We start from the raw sequence: 21,192 nt of genomic DNA, 5'->3' as shown, positions 1-21,192 counted from the left end.
TTGGTTGGTTGGTTTAGGGATGAAAAGAACTACAGTTCAGCTGTAAAATTATCTTGTACTGTAATTCAACCAAGTGTTGTGTGTATGGGGGGGGGGAAAACGTCTTTTTTTTTTTTTTTAAGAGTCCTTTATCATCTGAATCCAAATCCTTCCCATGCTCTCAGGTGTCACTTAAGGTACAAACAAAGCTCTATCATCCTTGTTTATCCAGGACCACGGTTTGCATGTCCTCTGTGTTGTTACATCCCAAAAGTTTTTCCTCTCTGAGGGATCTTTACCATAAGCCACTAGAATGATTAAGAGCTTTCACCAGAGAAAAATATGGATGTACATTTATCAACTTGAAGATGTTCTAATGACCTCTACATTTAAATTGCTGCAGTCAATCACTTAAGTATACCAAATGGAATCTGTGATGATCAGTCACATTACTGGATAGCTGACCTTATCAGATTTAGCCAAAGACCAGTTTAATCGTACCAATACAGTAGTTTTTAAAGGGTATATGAGTAAGCTGGCATCTTATTGGCTGAAGCACCTGATAGGTTTCTAAGCCAGCCAGAATATAGCAGATGAATGTTAGTGTACTGAGCAACTGTCACTCTACTGGACCAACATCTATCAATAAACGGTTTACACCTAAATCAGTCACCTTGTAGAAAAGAAATAAAGTCATAACATGACAGTGTTATATTACTGATGTTTTCTTGCTTTAAAAATAAATTTATTTGCTTTAGTGCTACATGTATGTTGCAGCAGGAGACCATTTCCTGTGAGAATATTCTAGTCCAGGGGTCGGCAACGTTTGGCACGTGGCTCGCCAGGGTAAGCACCCTGGCGGGCTGGACCAGTTTGTTTTCCTGCTACGCAGCAGGTTCGGCCGATCGCGGCCCCCACTGGCCGCGGTTCGCTGTCCTGGGCCAATGGGGGCGGCGGGAAGCGGGGCGAGCGATGCACGTCAGCAGGTAAATAAACTGGCCCGGCCCGCCAGGGTGCTTACCCTGGCGAGCCGCGTGCCAAATGTTGCCGACCCCTGTTCTAGTCCATGCCACAAATGCTTACTTAATTAGTTGAATAACAATGTTTTAAATGTTTAAATATGTATTTAGCTAGTCCTATTCACCAGAATTAAATGAATGTTTATATGAGAGTCAATCGGGTCTCTGTGGATAAAATGTATCTTATACTTCTCCATGAAAGTGTTGAGTTTTCCAAGCTTGTGCTATTAAAAACAAAGAATTTATACCAAAACCCCCAACTTCAAATAATTTACAAATGATAGTTTATAAATCACTTTAGGATGAAAACTGCTGTAATAAATTCAAGTTATTATTATGATCTCACTCTCCGCTATGGCAGGCCTGTATGTAGCTGTGGGTGTGATAGTTTCCTCTCCCCCATCATGAGAGGGAACAGGCAGGACTGTGTATGGTTGTGAGTTTCCTTCCTTTCTAGCAGAGTGAGCTGGCAGGTCTTTATGTGTGTGTACATGTTCCCTACTAACCCAAGAGAGTAATCAGGAAGGTCTGGATGTTCCTTTCCCATCTTAAAAGTGATCAGGCCAGACTATATGTGGGTGTGATGTGAATGTTCCCGTAGGTTACCAGGCAGGTTTGTACCTGGATTTTAGTACTTTCCTTCCCCATGAGGCAGTCTGCCTCAGTCTCATTGCACAGTAACAACAGCTATCCTGCCCCACAAGCTGATAGCAGTACCAAAATTGTGACTCGTTATACCACTGCATTAGAGAAGTGAAGCTTGAAAGAAGAGTAGGCTGTGAATGGGGGTTTGTGAGAGTCCTGCTTCATGACTATACTTGACTGGCAGAGGTAAGCCCCAATCAGGAGCATGGAATGTTGGAAGCAGCAGGTTCAAGTGGAGTTTGGCAGCTGGAATCCAGCTGTCAGAGTTTATATTGGGCTCCTGGAGCCCAGCCCCTAGGTTGGGAAGGCTGATGGGAAAAAGAGGCATGACAAAATACTTCAGCCAGTGGGGCCTCACAGATGGCAAGAGGACTGTTAGCATTTTTGAGGAGGTTGTTTAATGACCTATACAAGAGGAGTGGGTAGCTGCTAACACTGCTGCCACTTCTGTCAGGCACAACACTCAGTGAGGTTCAGTCCCCTCTTCTAGGATGCAAGAGCTGTCAAATACATGAGCTGCCCCTCAAAAGCCCCTACACAAAAATGAAAAATAGGGAAATGGTAGTGCGATGAGCTCGAATTCATCCCTGCTGTAACTCCACAGACTTCACTAGGATGAGTTTTGTCCAATAAATCTAGATTAGAGAGGTTAAAATAAATATAGAAATGGTGATAACACAAAAGGAATGAATTTGGATTAGGAAAGTCTGCAATAAAACACTGTTGTGGATTATAGTTAAGTATTTGTTGGTTGATTGGTTATTAGTGAATAAGATAAGGCTTAAATAACCCAATGAAGACTGCCAAGAGGACCATAATTTCTTCTCCAGTTCTGAGATCAACCCTGTATTAGACACCGAGGAACAGGATAAATATCACCTGTACTGTTGTTCACCCTGGCCACTCCTCAGAACTCTTCTAAGTGTTTATGATTTATGGGGATTTCGTGATGGCTATTTTGAGGATCTGGAATACTGGGAAGAGACAGAGGAGAAGTTTCCCCACAAAGATGAGAAGAGGACTGAGCAGGACATAAAAATCCACAAGCCCTAGGGTGAGCATCTTACTAAATTCTGGATCTATGATTCAGAGCTCAGTACTTATACAGTGTTTAGCAAATTTGGTTAAGTTAGTATTTTTATTAATAAAAAATACCTATACATATTTTTCAAACAGTGGACTTTAGAAGGGATTGTTTTCATTCGTACATGAGCTAATTCTATTTGCCCCCTACTCCCTCCCTACAAAAAGGCAGTAATTAAAATATTGACAGAATCTCAGCTTTAATACATGGGCTGTGCCTATGATGATGGCACTATCATTTGGACAAGGCTTGGTCTTATCTTAAAATTTGGGGCCTCCTGATTGTAAATGAAGGACCATTATTTCAAAATAACAGTTTTGCCAAATAAGATTTTTCTAGAACCATTAAAAATAAATAGGCTTGGAACAGAGATCACACAAGTTATGCAGCAGCATTCTGTAGGAAATTACGGCACATATTAAGTGTGAGTCTGGTCCTGGCCTTCTCGATTCCTAATGCATTATTTTAACCAAGGGTGCTGGGACTGGAAACCTCCTTCAAACTTTACCAGTAGGTGCATAGCATCATTCCTACAGCATCCCAACTCTGCCTATGCCCCCCAATGACTGAGCAGGTATGCAGGGGTTGCTGCTTATCCCACGTTACAAGGTACCGCGTTTAATGTATAAGCACCTTCCGCCTGATGGCCCTAAAGCCCTTCACAAAGGGGTGTGTGATTACAGCCATTTTACAGAATGAGGAGACTGAAGCACACCCCCGGGGCACTGGGTCTGTGGCAGAGCTGGGTACGGAACCCAGGAGTTCGGGCTCCCAGCGTTGTGCTCTAGTTATGCGCCCCGCGTTCTCATTCTTAACCCGCTTCTCCCGGGCCAGCAGCGAAACGTCCCCGTACCATGGCCCCGCCCACCGCGGGCATTAAGGCCCTACTACGTTCCTGAACGCGTCACCACGGCGCTGAGGCGGTACGCGCGGCGGAACTCTTTTTTCCCAGTGCGCAGCGCGCGGAGGCGCCGCGGTGTACTGCGTCACTAGAAGCCGGGCAGGCCGGGTTATTCTCTGCGTGGCCGGCTCCGGGTGCGGTAGGTTCTGTGCTCAGCGATCATGGCCTCTGCTGCGACCCACACTTCTCCGGCTGCCGCTCCCGCCGCGCCTCCTCCGGCCCCAGCGGCCCCGGGCATCCTCATTGGGGACCGGCTGTACTCGGAGGTGTCGCTCACCATCGACCATTCGCTCATCCCCGAGGAGCGGCTCTCGCCCACCCCCTCCATGCAGGACGGCCTGGACCTGCATAGCGAGACCGACCTGCGCATCTTGGGCTGCGAGCTCATCCAGGCGGCCGGGATCCTCCTCCGCCTGCCGCAGGTAAGTGTTGGGCCTAGAGCTCCCGCTCCCCGGGGGCTGGGCGGCGGGAGGGGCCCTGCGCGCCCCGTTGGCCTTAGGCCGCGGCTCGGGGGGTGAGGAGGCCTTGGCCTCGGAAGGTCACGGCGCGGCTTGGGCCGCAGGGCGAGGGGTGGCGCCGCCATTGTGGCGAGGAGGCGCTGCAGGGAAGGCGCGTGTGTGTGGAGGTCGGAGTGGGGGAGGGGGAGGGTGCCAGCCGGGTGCTTGACACAAAATGGCGGCGGCCTAGTGCCGGAGCCGGCTCTCCGGGGGAGATGGCTGAGCCGGCTCCGCTCCCGCCGACTGAGCTGGCTCATCTCCCCCTGGCCGGGGGTTTGTGTTCGCAGGTGGCGATGGCGACGGGGCAGGTGTTGTTCCACCGCTTCTTCTACTCCAAGTCCTTCGTCAAACACAACTTCGAGGTGAGTCGCGGCCGGCCGGCGTACCCGCTTGTCCCGGGGTGGGGCGCGGGCTGCTTGAGGCTTTCACCCAGTCCCAGCTTCGTGGGGCTCCTTGGTCCGGTCTGCATGGGAACTGCGGGAGGGCACCAGCCCGGCCCCGGGCCCTCCCGGCACTTCCTTAGGGAAGTAGTGCCGGTAAAGCGGCGTTTTTCAGCTTTTAGGGGGTGGTTTCTCCATCTGATTGTGTAACGTGTCCAGTGGGACCTACAAATCTCCGTCTCACGGAAATGGGCTTCTTTTCAGATTGTTGCTATGGCCTGCATCAATCTCGCTTCCAAAATTGAAGAAGCACCTCGTCGTATAAGAGATGTGATAAATGTCTTTCATCATTTGCGCCAGTTAAGAGCAAAAAGGTAAGACTGGCTCTATTTTCAGTATATCCACCCACTATCACTGTAATATATGCCAGATTTATCAAACCAGTTTGATCTTCCAGGCTAAGTCCAACACTCTAAAATTGAGAATTGGCTATTACATACACATTAACGTTTCTGCAGCTGGTCTCCATCAATGTGACTTTGATGATTTGGAAAAGGCAGAAATATATTGCTCTGAAAGCAGGATTCATATAGCTGCAGGTCTGAGTATTGGTTCCAATGTAAAGTCTGTTCCTAATTGAATTGGGGGGGGTCTTTGAGTTTCTGAAAGGAAGTCTTAGGTATAAGTTTGGTTAGCTGGCAGATTGTTTTGTATTTTTTTGTATTTTTTTTTTAATCTTTAGGGTAGGTCTACTTTGCTAAAGTGCTTTGTGAAAATTAAGTAATTCTGTAGTATCTTAGTGACATATCTTGTTAGAATATTCTCTATACTTGGCTACTGTAGACAGTAAAATAGACTGAAGTATATAAGCATAACAGCATTTGTGGTGAGAAAGCAGTTTAATAAAGTGACAGTGGAAAGTATGATTTGATCTACAGTGTATGGAGCTTTAATGACACATCATCAGCAAGGAATGTAGGATTGAATCTTGGAAGCTGAGGCACCTGTGATTACAGAACATGAGTGGTACTTTAATGGTACAGTGAGAACTTTCAAATCAGTAAAATTGAAACTTATATTCATTTATCTGATCTGTGTGTGGTTCTGTGGTGATTCCGCTTTTAGTTTGTAGAGCCTTTTTCAGTTGAGTGCTTAATTTTTGTTTTTTTAAGTGTAAAGCAAGCTTGGTTACATTATTAGATTAAAGAAGGTGCAGGGAATGTGTTTGAAGGGGAGGAATGCTCAATAAATATTTCACAAGAAGGCAATATTTAAATCTGGCTTTTAAACAGTAATTCAGACTTTCTGCAGATATTCATGAAGCCATTTCAGTCGTATTACCTCACCTGTGTTGTCTCTAGTAAACCTACCTAGTTGTATTGATTATGTTGAAAGATACAGAATACAGTAAATTAAAGCTCTGAAGGACTTTCTTTTCTACTAGTTAAAAATAAAACTATTATCTTCTGTAGTCTGTCTTGCCAGGCGGAAAGGGGAATTTAAAAAAAAATATTCTACAAGTTGACTTTTTGAAGAAACAGAATAGAAAAAGTTTAGGGAAATTTGTATTTATGGTGAATTTATTTTACGTATTCAGTACTTACAATGCACAAAATATAGCCAGTTTATGTTAAACTTTCTTTTATTGCCACTTGCTCACCTCTTTAAAGTCAGTTTTAGTAATAGAAAAATTGACTAGCTGTGTCTGATTTGAATGGAACCTAGTTTTTAACATGAGGAACTAATGGTTTCTTGCACTTGTTGGCACTGGGAGAATTCTGTAAATTTACAGTTTGGATTCCATGGAATCTCTTGAAGATTACCATTTACCATAATTACGACAAAGGAATCTTCTTATTTGATTACTAAAACTGGTTCACTTAATGTCTCACCTTTGAGCCAGAGACTAACGGTTAATTGGTGATATAAAAATGCTTTTCTGTGCTATGAGAATAAGAATGAGTTAACTTTTATATGGTGTTGGAAGGATCAGAGAAACTTATTTTTTTCCAGATAGCCTGTTCCAATTCAGAATATCATTTACGCATGTTAAGTGGGGTCTACAATGCATCATGCCCAAAGAGACAGAGATCACTTCTTGACCCATTTGTTAATTCACTTATAGCGAAATGGGTATCATTGCCTTAAGATTCTGAGAAATGAATCTGCATGAAATTAATCTTAATGTCGAAGTGTGACACTCAGGCTTGCTTTTCTAAAACAAGCTGGATATAAACATTTTTTCTGTACTTTTTACAAGCTTACTAATACGTAAACTGTACACGTTATTAACTTCAGCTCTTTTTTCCCTTGCAACCGACTATACAGCGACCAGCTACATTTACCAAAGCCTGGGTGATGTGGAGTGGTACATAGAGATGAAGCTGTCGTCATGGCAACAGTGAGTGAAGTATCGAAAATCCCCAAGGAGAAGCCAGTGCTCTGAGAATAGGTCACTGGAATCGGGGGACTAACAGGTTGGCCGCTGGTGAACCATTTGGAAGAACTCCTGTATCTTGTTATAAGCTTTTTTCTTTGCTGTCCAGGTTTTTAGTATATTAGTTTAATATTTTTTTATTTGAAGCTAACACTTAGGCTCTATTTAGAATTTTCACTGACATCGTGACACAAGAAGAATTGAAACAGTCTAGTTATGTTACATTTAGTTTTCATATTGCCTTAGTCTAATTTCTGTTAATCTGTAAAGTACTAAAACTCTGACTTCTGTTGAAGCATTAAATACTCATTCTTTATATCCTTCTTTAGACACTTACTGGTTCCTAGTTCTAACTTTTCCCTCTTACGGTTGAGATTTGATATATAAACTTTGTTGTTCAAGAATACAAAAAAGGCCCTGACCTAGCATACGCACAGTCTTGTGCTTAAAAAAACAAAAAACTTTAACTACCTCACCTGTGCATGTGTTCGCATGATTGGGGCTCAGACGCCTGAATTCTCAAGTCAGAAGCTCATACAAAGCCTTTGGTCAACTAAGTAGCTCACTTCTAGGTAGTAGGCACAGGGCTAAAGATATTTTTTTGACAAATAAATGCTTCTGTTGTATTCTCACTGTGACAATATGCCACGGAGTATTGTACATAAAATTTTTGTGTGCATGAATAAGTATCTGTGGTATTAAATTGAAAGCCTGTTTTTCATAACCGCACACTAAGAACTTGTTCTTTTGGAATATCTGAAAACATACTTAACTGCATATATTGAGCCATGTTTAGCATGTGGAACATAAGTTGCAGTTGATGTGGGTTATAGCCCCTGGTTTTTGCTAACTATATTATATATAAACACCCACTCCTCCTCTGACATCAGTTTTATAGTCTTATGAACTGATTTAAGGGAAGCTTTTAGGAAGCCACTCTTTTACATCATCAGTGAAATAACTTCATGACGTTGGCTTGTAATATATGCAAATCTTGACGCCTGCAGTGTTTCAGTTAGAATATCACACAAAATAGAACTCTTATTTCATCTTTTGTCACATTAAATAATGTGACAAATTTCAGGCTCTTTCAGTGGCAATGAGCGATCTGAGTGGATCACATCTGTGGTGTGAGGTATTTTTAATGTTTACAAATGTTAATTAGGGTTTTTCTTTCATCTTCTGTTTCTCTTATCCATCTGCTTTCTAATGGAAACAGAAAAAATGTTCTAATATCAGTATCAAAGGTGGTGATTCCAATTAGGAGTGGTAAAAGATAGAAAAGACTTTTCTTTCACTTTTCTTCACTTTTGGCAGTTCATTTAATTAGTATTACAAAACATCCTCGTTTTATGGTCTGATTCACTAGTCATAGTTTTAGATTATTTTGTGACTAACCTTTAATGTTAGGCTATCTAGGTTATGGCCACTAGCTCCATGTTCTGCGTACATATTTCCTTTCTAGTGAAACTTGGCACTTTAACTGTAATGCATTGCAATGTATTGCAAGGTAGATTGTTGGGTGCAGTGTTCAGGAAGAGAATCTGAAAGCTGCTTTGGGATGCACTTCTGATGCGTAGGTAGAGTAGACATCTCAATAGTCCTTGCAGCACTTGATCTTCCCTCCTCCCCTTCCCCCCCCCCCCCTTTTCAGGCCAGCAGCAAAATGGCTATTCAGAGCGTTGCGCACAATGAAAATCCTTATGACCGAGGACATTTGCAGGAAGAAGCAGTGGCAACTTTTTCTTTCCTCTTACTAGGAGATAGGTGCAAATTAAGAAGTTTTAGAACATGCCATCTTAAGAATGGTGTAAATTCCTAATTATTCTTTAAAAAGCAACAGAGAGTCCTGTGGCACCTTTAAGACTAACAGATGTATTGGAGTATAAGCTTTCGTGGGTGAATACCCACTTCGTCAGACGCATGTGTAATTATTCTTTGTTAGCTTAAAAATTTAAGACTTAATTTCTGTCACCAGTAGGGCACAATTGACTGCCTTTTATGCAGAATCATATTTGTGATAAAGTAGATAAATCCCAAATTGCACATCATGAGTTTTCCATTTCTTTTAATGCTATCTAGATGCTATGAACATAAGTTCTTTCTCTGGACTCTTTGTTAGGATTGTAGTACCATAAAACTGATGTCCCTGATGAACATGGTGCATGTCTGGGTAACTGAGTAAAACAGACATCCTTTAATGGCTTGATTATCGTCCCTTCCCTATCATTTTGGTGCTGAGGGCCTACTGCTCAAGTAGGTGCTGTAAGTACTCAGCCCCTCTGAAAATCAGACTACAATATGGAGTCCTTTATAATTCTATTTTCTAATCTTTCTGGTGGTTATAGGTCTGGATAGCATTGTAGGTCTTCATGATATGTTGGAGTTTCTTATGTAGTTCGAGAATTCGTCTTTGCAAAAGCCTATATTAATGGAAGGTAGGAAATAACCATTGTATATGAACTGCTGTCACAAACGTCTACAGTAGGCCTATAAAAATGGTCAGACTCGGTCCTGACTTGTGGACTTAAGTGTTCAGTGAGATGTTTCTCTGTCACTTATCACAAAGTAGCATACTACTAACAAGAGGAGGAGTTGAATAGATACGGCTAAACTATCAAGTTTTTTGCCTTGAAACATAATGGTTTTGCTAATATTTTGGTTGTTAGACTCATAAATAAAATATAATATCCAATTTAATATGGTCTCTGAAATGCTTTAGCTAGGCTTCAGAATAAGCCTAGCTTTAGTATTCTAACCCAAGCAGTTTATCTAAAATCCCACCCTAAGCATTTAAGATAAGTCTCAGCATATCTTAAAACTCATCAGGAGACACTAAAAGTATTGAATCCCTGCTGACCTAATAGTTCTTCAAAAATTCCTCCTTTAGCAATGATCCCCTCCTAAAAGTAAGAGGAGATATTTTGATAACTGGGTTGTAATCTTTGCAGTATCTGAAGTGGAATAGGCTGCATATAGTCTGTACTTATTAGACAAGTCATTGTCAAATATTTACTTGTCTGTGGGAAACAGATTTAATAAGATTGATGGCATAATCACGTCCCCAGGTATTTCTATCCCTATAGAAGATTCGAATGAGTTTGTTTCCAAATTTGGTAACTTGCTGCATCTTACCTTATGTACATGGTGATGATCTTAAACATGTGACAACTATAGAGAATTGAGATACTACTGATTCAGCTTCACTTTAAAAAACCAAACATTTGTTGACTTTTTCCTCAGTTGAACAATGATTCATAAACTAGTTACTCTTGCTTAAAACGTGGGTGACTATGCTTTAGTGCAGCAGGGGTGGTCAATAGGTAGACTGCGGGCCAAATCCAGACTTTTGAATGGATCCTGAAATCTATTTATTTATTTATTTATTTATAACTATAACTTAACTATAACTTGACCAAGACAAAAAATAGACTACCCCTTTAAACAATGTAATGTCTTATTAGCAAAGTAGACTCAGAGTTTGAGGAATATAACAGTTTTTGAATAGATGCTCTTTGAGATTCTTGAAGTTATGTACATCAGTAAAATGCAGTTTAATGACAAATTTTGAGCTGTCATGGAATTAATAATTTAGAGTGCTCCCAGGTCATACAGTTAATCCAAACATCAAAGGCATTCCAAAGTTCATCTTGCAATATATTTGGCCCCATCCTGCCAGCAGGGGGAACTAGACCACTAATTACTTCCCTCAGTGGTCCAGCTGGAAGAAGTGAGTTGCAGACTGGTGGTCTCTGAAAGAGGTGTTATAAGTACCACATGTTATATTTATTATGCTGAGTTGCATTTGCAGTCTTTCTGTACTGATGGATATTGCATCTTTGCAGTCAAATCATAATGTAGAAAAGTTTTGCTGGGAATGCTGGAGATAAGTTAAATAATGCAATTTGATTCACTTTTTTTAAGTATAATTAGTTACTGAGGGGATAAACTGTTATCCTTTGACTTGTATAACACCCAAAATATGCTGTGTACTTTACAGACATATAAGACAGGTCCCTGCTCTAAGACCTTGTAAGCTAAATCAACAGTATAAAGAAAAAATGTAGACAAAAATTAGTTAGGAAGCAAAAGCCTAGAAAAAGGGAGGAATAAACAAAATAGGATATGTTGCTTGGTTGCTATACTGTGCAGTAATTAGTGCCGTTGTGGGTTGTTTTTGGAGACTTTACCTTTTTAATTACCTGAATACAATATATTGCAGGACTGTGGGTGGAGACATTGGAAATTGCATGACATACCAGGTTTGTGTACCTTTCTGTTTGAGAGTTCTTACCTTGCAAACATTTGATGTACTGAACTGCACCCATTAGTTTTTCTAATAGCTCAGTATTCCAGGGGGGTTGTTCCTTTTCTTGGTGTCCTGCTTTGTGTAAAAGGATGCACCGCAGTGTGTAATTTTCGGGGTCCTCTTTGCTCAGAGGTCACTGGTGGTCTCTTTTGAAGCTCCCTTGGAAATTCTATTTACTCTTTTTAAATCTGATCTTGGTACACTTGCTTTCTTTCAAATTTTGATATGGACTCTTCCCTTTTGTCCTATGCATAGGCAATTCCAGTACAATAAAACATTAACTTGCTTAAATTAAACTTAGTAATGGCTGATACAGCACTTAAATAGTTAAACAAGCCTTTTGCTAGAGGTAATGGTTAGTGTATTCAGATTATTTTCATTGCTCACTTTCAAATGTTGGTACTGTAGGTATCTGAAATTTGCATTATAAATTGTAAATCACATTATTTTAGTTTTGAGACTGGAAGGCAGTTTGCACAGTCAGTAACAGAGGACTAATGTTAGCAAGATGGCAGTCTTAGTTTAGCCATAATCAGAGCCAAACTACAGGAATTACAGGTTGAAACTAAACTAGTTTAAACTTGGACAGCACAAGATTAATGCTTAAACTTGCTTGCAGGAGTTTAAAACAGGTTTCTGTTGCCATTAGTTGGTTGGAAGGGAAAACAGAGATGCAACTATTCTGGATATGCAAAACAGTTTTGATTTTATTTCTTACAAACTATAGGACTCCAAGCCCCTTGATACTTGATCAGAACTACATAAACACCAAAAATCAAGTAATCAAAGCAGAAAGGAGGGTACTGAAGGAGTTGGGATTTTGTGTTCATGTCAAGCATCCACATAAGGTGAGTTGTCAAATGAAATACATGCTTTCAAGTATTGAGCTGCCTTGACAGCATCTCTGTGAGCTGTAATAGAAGAAATGCAGGTTTGGAAGTGACCCGGGGTCTCCCTCCCACACCCCTCTATAGGTAACTGGAGTTAATTGTCCACACAGCGGAAACATTTGGCCAATTAGTAGCTTGTGGTTGCCTTGGTAGAAGTCACTTGCCTACACTATGGCAGAGGTGACAGTCCTGTAAAGGTTGTAAAATTGGGGCTATGTCTCAATGGACAAGAAGAACTAGATGTGTATGGGTTTACAGCCTTTGCTGTGGGATTGAAGTAGAACACCACCACGTAAAAATATAAGAAAATTGTTTCTTGTGTTAAAAACATGCATCTATCGCTTTTCCTCGTGTGTTAAAGTTGAGTTTTTTCTCTTATCCCTCAGATCATTGTTATGTATTTACAAGTCTTAGAATGTGAACGTAATCAAACCCTCGTTCAGACAGCCTGGTAAGTTCATTCTTTTCCATTTTTCCTAGCCAGGAAAATAGTAGCAGAAATAACAAGCTTGATGTCCCATATGCAAAGCATTGAGCTGTAAGTTCTAGATTAAAATATACACATTTCACAATACATTTAATGCTTGTTTCTGCTTACTATTTTCATGGTTTGATTAACTTACTTTAATGGAGAACTCAATTTAACTTTGTTCTTTTTTCTACTCTTTAATTAAAGGGTAGTCCATGATGGTAAGTCATAGAACTCTGCCCTCTGCACCACAGCTCACCTGGGGATGGCCTGATTGGCTGCCCTTCTCTCCAGTCAATCCAGTGCAAGCTCTCATCCGAGATTCACTGAAGTGGTCCATATCCATCTGGCAGCATCTTCTAGTTCTGTCCGGGTGTCAAAAGGATTTGTATATTTGCTTCTAGAAGTAACTGTTCAACATGTTTCTAAATGTATATTTGTTGCCTACCTATTTACTTTAGTGTATCCAAAGGACCCATGGACACATTTTGGATTGACTACTTTCAACCAATATGGATTCAGTTGGCTTAATTAAGCTTGGATTATGAAGTTACTTACAGTGAATACAGCATGCTCATAATTTCTTATCATAGTATTTAGAAACTGAACATTGGGCACCATTTTATATAAATCACTGGTGATTGGTTGTGCTGTTAACTTCTGTCATTCACATGTTATAAATTTTTAGAGCTGTCCCTGAAGTTCAAAAGTCATTATTGGCATAACAATACTTGACAATACTAGCTTGGTAGAGGAAAAGTGCTATAATTTAGTAAGTGTGAAGTTAACTATGCAATTTGTAGTAACCAGTCCCAATGATTATTGAAAGATGCAGTTATTTTTAACTTTATCCAACACAGGGTTAAATGGTTGACACAGGGCAAGCAGCTAAGATGGTTATCTGCTTCCAAAATAGAATAAATAAAGTTGAAGCAGAGCTGGTGTATTATGTGGAACATTTAACGGACTTTATTAGTCATATGTTTAGCTACCTCATAATGGTAGTGGATATAAAAGTATATCAGTTCTTAAACACTTGAGTTTCAGACAAAAAAGGATTTACCTCTTGGGTAGAGGGCTTTCATTGCTTAAGTGACAGAAAACACCTACAGAAAAACATGCATGGCTGATCATATAACTGGACAAACTATTCGTTAGACTTTATAGATTTGTAAAGTTTAGTTTGATGGACACTTCTTAGAATATCCTAAAGTATTTGGGGAAAAAATGAATTTTAACCATAAAATTTGCAAAAATCCCTCATTTGGTGACATTCAGAGTTCTGTTTCTAAGTGAGAAGTAGTTCTTGCATTGGGACTTCAGAGCAATGACAATGGTGCATATTTTGATGTTACAAAAGTGAAGCAACAAATTCAAAATGTTAAACCCTTTAAAACTACAGTGGTGGTAGTACTACAGTCTAAAAAAGGCAATAAGTATATGTAAGTTAAAGAAAAAATAATAAAGTAGATTGAGTCTCCAGTTTTGTTTCTTTAAACTGAAAGTGATAAGTGAACATGAGACGAACTTGTAATTAACTTTTTTTTAGGAATTACATGAATGACAGTCTTCGAACTAATGTGTTCGTTCGTTTTCAACCAGAGACAATAGCATGTGCTTGTATTTATCTTGCTGCTAGAGCTCTTCAGGTAAGCGTGTTTGTGTTTAATTGCTTGGGATTGGCATATTCATTATTAGTAACTTTGTTTTTGTTCCCGGAAAACCTCTGTAATGATACTAAAGGTCAGATTTCTTTGATCTTTAGATATTAAGGCTTAATTCTGTCTTTTAGATTCCACTGCCTACCCGTCCTCATTGGTTTCTACTCTTTGGCACCACAGAAGATGAGATTCAGGAGATATGTATAACAACTCTGAAGCTTTATACTAGGAAAAAGGTAGCTTGTGTTTAGAATTGACTAACTTAAATGAAGATAAAGTTAGCATTGCCAAGTAGGGTGTGTATGTTGGAGTTTGAACACATATGTAAACATGTACAATTCAAAATCTACCAGAAAAATGCTCCCCTGTATTCACCATTCCCTCCTTGGGGAAGAGCATGAGAGAGTGAATCACATATAACCCATGTTAGATATGTTGCTTAATGCATGGGTGTCAGATACAATAATAGGTGTGGTACATTGATTAGAGTAATCTTGGTCCAAAATCTTGACAGTGCATATTCCTCTCTTAAACAGCCTAATTATGAATTGCTGGATAAAGAAGTAGAAAAGAGAAAAATGGCATTACAGGAAGCTAAACTTAAAGCAAAAGGATTAAACCCAGATGGTACTCCAGCTCTCTCAACACTGGGTGGCTTTTCTCCTGCTTCCAAACCATGTAAGTTACAATGCAAGCAACAGTCCTGTAGGAAGATGTCTATATATAATGAATCTCTTCTGATTCTATACCTTGATGCAGTAGAAGGAATGAGATGTAAAATTTCTCATTCTCCATTGAGAGTTGTGAAGTTATGTAAAACTTTTCATATGGTTAAAGCTAGAGGATAACATTTTAATTACTTTCAGTTACTGGATTTTCATTGGCATCCATTATTGGCAATCTGCAATAATGTGATATTGAAGGAAAATTGCAATATCGATTAGATGCTCATTATGTCATACTACTTGGTTAATGCCACTTAATGGTACACATTCAGCATATGCATCACTGTATCTTTACTGTGGAAGTACATAATAAATACTGAAAGCTTGTAAGTATGGCTTGTGTGAGTAAGTGGGATTTTCATATGCCAGTGTTTCTGAAATGCAATAGAATATTTAAAGTGACACTGTTAACTTGAAATCTAGTCACATAACACAACTCAATTCCTCTTTTAACAGATGTGCCTGCTCATTATTTTCCTTGTGCTAGGTATTTCTAAAAATTGTTTTAAAACACTTTTCAGTATGTGTTTATCCATCAAGGTACAGTAGGACCACTGCAATTCAAAGCTGTGAATGTGAACAATTCAGAAATCTAGAAATGGAAGCTCCAGTAGCAGTGCTGTCTTGGCAATAATATAGAATAGCCACAGTGCATAGAACATAGCTTTAGTTATACATTTAACGGACCAGCCAATAATTAAAATTATGCTGTAAAGAACTTTAAAAGGATCCTGTCAGTTTAGAACATACAAGTCTCAACTTTTTGCCAATACATCTCTTTCAATTATATTTTTAACGTTTAAATTCCAGTAGCACTTAAAGGCCACAGCTAGGTTGGGCATGATTATACTAGGCAATGTACAAACACACAGTAAATGATTACAGTACATTATCTGAAGACTAGAGCAAATGTATAGAAACTAAATCTTTATTTTGTTTTGTATCTTTCAAAGTAACAGCTATTCCTTGAGAACTTGCAATTTGGTTGAACTTTGAAAGTTCTTTGAAGTAGTGCATGTAAAAGTCCCTTATGGACTCCTAAAGGGAGGGTGAGGGGATAATTTTATGTATGACTAGCTCCCTCAAAGCTGAGTGAAAATGGGATTTGAGGGCGTTCAGAACAAGCCAGCAACTCAATTTGTAATGGTAATTCTGCCGTTGGTTAGTCGAGGCATAAGATAAAACCTTCCTCTCAAATAACATCCAGTATGTGGTGCAATTCATGGCATTGGTTTTGAAATGAAACCCTAAATGTTGTGCTCGTGGTTTGATGACCTGATTGTGTGGGTCCATGAGCTTACGTGCTCAAGCTAGTACAGTAAAAGCTGTGTTATCCAGCACTTTCCGGTTGGTAAAGTTCTAGAAACTGATATTTCTGATATCTCCCAATACAAATTAAAAGTATGGTTGGCGCAGGACTGGCAGGCTCCCTGCCTGGCTCTGTGGGGCTCCCCGGAAGCAGTAACGTGTGCCGGCTGCTCCTAGGTGGAGGAATGGCCACAGGGCTCTGTGCACTCCTAGCTCCGCAGCTCCCATTGGCCATGAACCATGGCCAATGGAGCTGGCGAGGGGGAGGGGGGGGGTGAAGCACCTGCAGGCAGAGGCAGCATGCAGAGCCACCTGACTGCACCTCCACCTAGGAGCAGCAGGGACATATTGCCACTTGTGGGCGGCCACCCAAGGTGAGTGCTGCCTGGATTCAGCACCCCGCAATCCTTCCTGTGCCCCCTCCCCAGCCCTGAGCCCATCCCACACCCAAACTCCCTCCCAGAGCCTGCGTCCCGCACCCCTTCCCATGCCCCAGCCCTGAGCCCTCTCCTGCACCCAGACTCCCTCCCTCCATTGGTAAGTATAACGCTTAGTTAACCAGAATTTTTGACTAAACCCATGCCGGACAACAAAGCTTTTACTGTAGTAAGATAAGTTTCATATCTTAACTAAGCAAGAACACCTTGGCTGCAGCTTTCAATGAGGCCAACTAGAACTGGCTTCTGTTCTCAGAATTTTGTTCCAACAGCCTAATTCTGACTTCAGGACAAGGTACAAGGGCTATATTTTCCCAGGGTTCTACGAAGTATGTGTGAGAGGAGCGGGTTAGAGCAGGGTATTACTCTTGATGGAGAGACATACTTCATCTTGTTTCATAATTTGTGCCTATTACATGTACCTTGGGCGAAAGGATAAATACATCTTTAAAGAAAAAAACGCATTAGACAGTGTACTTGCCATCGTATGATTTACAGACTACTTAAATAAAAGATTTTACTGGTGTCTTTAAATGTAATATTTTCACTTACAGGAGCAGCTACTAAATGGAAAGAGGAAAGCAGCAGTCAGCATTAAAAGTTTTTAAGTTAGCGCTTATATAAAGTTAACACTTGCATAAAATGTACCAAAAAATCCTGTTCCTTGATGTCAAATTCTACCACTAGTGTATAACATCTTAACCTTGAATTATTTGCTCTCATTCTTAGCTTCCCCAAGAGAAATGAAAACTGAGGAGAAAACGCCAGTATCTGTGAATGCCAAAACTATTAAAAAAGAACCAGAAGAAAGGCAACTAGCTTCAGAGAGTCCTTACAATGGGTAGGAAAAATCTGGCTTTTTAAGCCAGTCAAACTTAAGTCAGGCACTTTCAAATGAGTCTTTGCCATCTAGTTTTGTGAAAATAAATTTGCTTTTGCTAAGTGTAATTTTCAAATTTTCTTTTTAATTTAAGCATGAGAAAAGAAAGCAAGAGAAGTAGAAGCAGCAGAAGTGCTAGTAGATCAAGGTCAAGAACAAAGTCACGGTCTAGATCTCATACTCCTAGGAGACAGTAAGTAAAATAGTACTTTTTGATTGCTAAATGACTAACTTGTTTTAAGAGAATAATTCAAAATGGCATTCCATATAGTAGATGGTCTTACAATAGTTAGTTTACTAACAGCAAATCCCTCTATTATAGTATCACACAGTTGTACTGGTATCCAGTAGATATTCAAATGCACATGGTAGTGGATGAAAATCAGTGGTATAAGAATATCCATACATGCTTAAGATAAATCAACTATAATACTAAAACTCAACTATGGCAGAGAGTAAGGTCCTCTTACGGTTTTTGTTTGAAAATCATCATTTGCACCTAAGTTTTCCATTTTAAATATGAGAATTTTCTTAAGCACTTCCCTTAAAACGGTAGGAGTAGTTGTATGTCTGAAAGTGCTATAAGAAATTGAGTCTCTTATGCAACCAAATTTTCAATGCATGTTGTAAACTCCTCCCCAAATATCTGAAGTGTATATAAGATCCATATTAAGGAACACATGTGGAAATGTTTTAGCCATTTAAATGTATAGCTTTGGAGACCAAAACTTGTTCTGTGGATACCCATTTATCATTTGCACTGCTAGGAGTTGAACACATGTACAAATCTTTAGCTATTGATGCAAAGAAAACCCTGTATCAGTGTTTTTAACCAATGCAGTGTCTACTGGAGTTTGTAAAGAGCCTTAAATGATGATTCAGGGATGTGAATGATCTTAATTCTGTGATCAAACTTATTTGGCATGTCACTTAACACTTCACTGCCCACAGCATGTAAAAAAGAGTAAGCATAGAAAGAACTACAATCTACGCTTGAGTGGTTGCTTATGTTGAGCTTTCAATACCACTGAGTGGGTTGAAGGTAGGGTGGAGTTGCTTTGCTCTTGATGAGGGGGGAAGCTCAGCTTTCAAAAGTTTGGAACACACTGTTAAAGTACTTTGTCTAACAATAGGATCCTTATGCCCTGTACTTGATGGATGCTTATTGACTTTTTTCAAACCTTCTGTTTAAAATTGAGGCAGTTGTATAAGTTTTATTTTCACAGCATACAAAGATGTAAACATCCTAATTTTAACTTTTTTTGTAAGTTACAATAATAGGAGGAGTCTATCAGGAACATACAGCTCAAGGTCAAGAAGCAGGTCCCGCAGTCACAGTGGCAGTCCTCACAGACATCATAATCATGGATCTCCACACCTAAAAGCCAAGCACAGCAGGGATGAGTTGAAGAGTGCAAATAGACATGGTCACAAAAGGAAAAAATCTCGCTCGCGTTCTCAGAGTAAATCCAGGGATCACGCCGAGGCTGCCAAGAAACACAGGCATGAACGGGGACATCACAGGGACAGGCGTGAAAGATCCCGCTCTTTTGAGAGATCTCATAAAGGCAAGCACCATAGCAGCAGTCGTTCAGGACATAGCAGACACAGGCGTTAGGTTTTGGGCCTGTACCTGATTTTAGTTAAACCTATATATAATACAGTGTATGGACTGTGAGATTGGAGAAGAAACTGATTAGGAATTGATTTATTTAAAGTCCAACATCTAATTTTCTAAAACATGTAGGACATTTTTCTTTGGAAGAACTATGTTAAATTTTTGCACATAAAATACCTTAGCAGTATCAAACAATTGAAAATAATGATCAGGTTAAATTGTACGTATTAGAGTTGTGTGTTGTTTATCAATATCAGAACTGGAGAACATATTTCTGTTTAAAAAAAGTACCTTATTTTTATACAGGCCAATTGCAGACGCTTATATTTAAGTATAGTTATTTGTCTAAACAATGGTGGATACTTTCTTACACTGGTTTTAGTCTGCATGTGTATAAAGATTTTTACAAGAAATAAAATATAGCGCTGTTTTTTACTGCTCCGTTGAATTAAATTGTTCTAATTATTACCAAAGCTAATTCGGAGCAAACTGCTTTGTTAGACTGAATTATCACCTCCACTGTTGATACCTCAAATAAGATTTGAAATATTTAAACACAGAGCTTGTAGATGGTACTGAATCTTTTTACTGCTTGTGTTGTTGGAGTAGTATCTTGTTTCCCATGGGGTGGGTCCCAACTCACCAGTTGGTCAGGGGAAGGTTCCAGATGTGTTGCCATGATTTAGGATTTTTTAAAATGGGTGTTGGGATAGGAGAGTGATGCTCATGTTATGCCTTGAGCCTGCCCCACATGTGCCTTGGAAGCGCAGCCCCCAAACTCTCACTTCCACTGGGTCAGGGGAGCAGGATTCAGGTGGTGACAGGAGTACACCAGACGTGGCCAGAGCCAGCGAGTGCAGTCAACAGCCTGCTAGCAATTGCAGACTGGCTGTAGAGAGGGAAAGGGGCAGGCAGGGCTAGGAGAACAAGAGCAAGGAGGCTTAGGGGGAGCCCAGCAGGTAGTTTTGGGGTTTGTTAGGAAGGAGGGGGGGCAAACGGGGGGCTGAGTTAATATAGTATTGCGGTTTAAAGTTATATCTATTTAGATTGGGTGTGTATAATGGTGGGTCCCCAAAAACACAACGCAGTTGATGAGGGTTGCCTTCATAAAACGTTTGGGAGCCACTGACATAAAATAGTCATCTTGATTTAGAAGTGCAGTGCTAGGCAGTATTTTTGAAAATATTTTCACTTTAAGGCTGCTACAAAACAAGTCACAAATATTAAACCACACTAATTTTCACAAAAGAACTACATGATCACAATCAACAATAGAGAACCTAGTCACTTCATCTTGGTTTGTCTGAATGCCAGTCTAATTGTTGGGGGAGGGGTTAAAATTTAACTGATATGGGCTGCAATAAGATGTAGTGCAATGTTTCCTGATGCTCCGTCGTCTTTGGGTGCTCATATGCCTAACATCCATGTCTTCATCCTGTCCCCATTTCTGTTTGGCTTTGAGAGGGAGACCAGGCATAGGGGAGAATCAGGCCAGCCTCCAGTTGCTCACTGCAATTGCTGGGTGGCTACTGTCTAACATCCTTATCTTTGGGCTGGTCTACACTGCGGGGAGGGGATCGATCCAAGATACGCAACTTCAGCTACGCAAATAGCGTAGCTGAAGTCGAAGTATCTTGGATCGAATTACCTGGGGTCCAGACGGTGCGGGATCGATGGCCGCGGCTCCCCCGTCGACTGCGCTACCGCCGCTCGCTCTGGTGGAGTTCCGGAGTCGACGGTGAGCGCGTTTGGGGATCGATATATCGCGTCTTAATGAGACACGATATATCGATCCCGGATAAATCGATTGCTACCCGCCGATACGGCGGGTAGTGAAGACGTACCCTTTGTCTTGTTCAGTAGTGCCATCTGTGTCAGGATCAAACCTGTCAAACTGGCAAAGGTCTAGTCTGCTTTCTACTATAGTATTCAGCTCTAATGTCAACCTGTGCT

At 40.4% G+C, this 21,192-nt stretch overlaps 1 protein-coding gene across 1 annotated transcript; it reads left to right on the top strand.

Annotated features, from left to right (window-relative positions):
- The first annotated feature begins 3,219 nt into the window (after positions 1-3,219).
- Positions 3,220-19,677, top strand: CCNL1 (cyclin L1). The gene is made up of 11 exons (XM_024192680.3): positions 3,220-4,050; positions 4,413-4,487; positions 4,770-4,879; positions 11,979-12,099; positions 12,528-12,592; positions 14,160-14,259; positions 14,403-14,507; positions 14,808-14,949; positions 17,471-17,582; positions 17,716-17,814; positions 18,891-19,677. The coding sequence occupies exons 1-11, from the start codon at positions 3,790-3,792 to the stop codon at positions 19,237-19,239; spliced, it is 1,539 nt and encodes a 512-aa protein (XP_024048448.1). The 5' UTR covers positions 3,220-3,789; the 3' UTR covers positions 19,240-19,677.
- The last annotated feature ends 1,515 nt before the right edge of the window (positions 19,678-21,192 follow it).

Source organism: Terrapene carolina, unplaced genomic scaffold, assembly GCF_002925995.2.
Source record: "Terrapene carolina triunguis isolate 2854851 unplaced genomic scaffold, T_m_triunguis-2.0 Scaffold88, whole genome shotgun sequence".
Taxonomy (NCBI): Eukaryota; Metazoa; Chordata; order Testudines; family Emydidae; genus Terrapene; species Terrapene triunguis.
This window is presented reverse-complemented; position numbering and strand designations above follow the sequence as displayed.

Coding starts and splice junctions, on each gene's coding strand:
- CCNL1 (XM_024192680.3), top strand. CDS start 3,790: ATGGCCTCTGCTGCGACCCACACTTCTCCGGCTGCCGCTCCCGCCGCG. Junction 4,488..4,769: donor TCGTCAAACACAACTTCGAG/GTGAGTCGCGGC, acceptor GCTTCTTTTCAG/ATTGTTGCTATGGCCTGCAT. Junction 12,593..14,159: donor ACCCTCGTTCAGACAGCCTG/GTAAGTTCATTC, acceptor ACTTTTTTTTAG/GAATTACATGAATGACAGTC.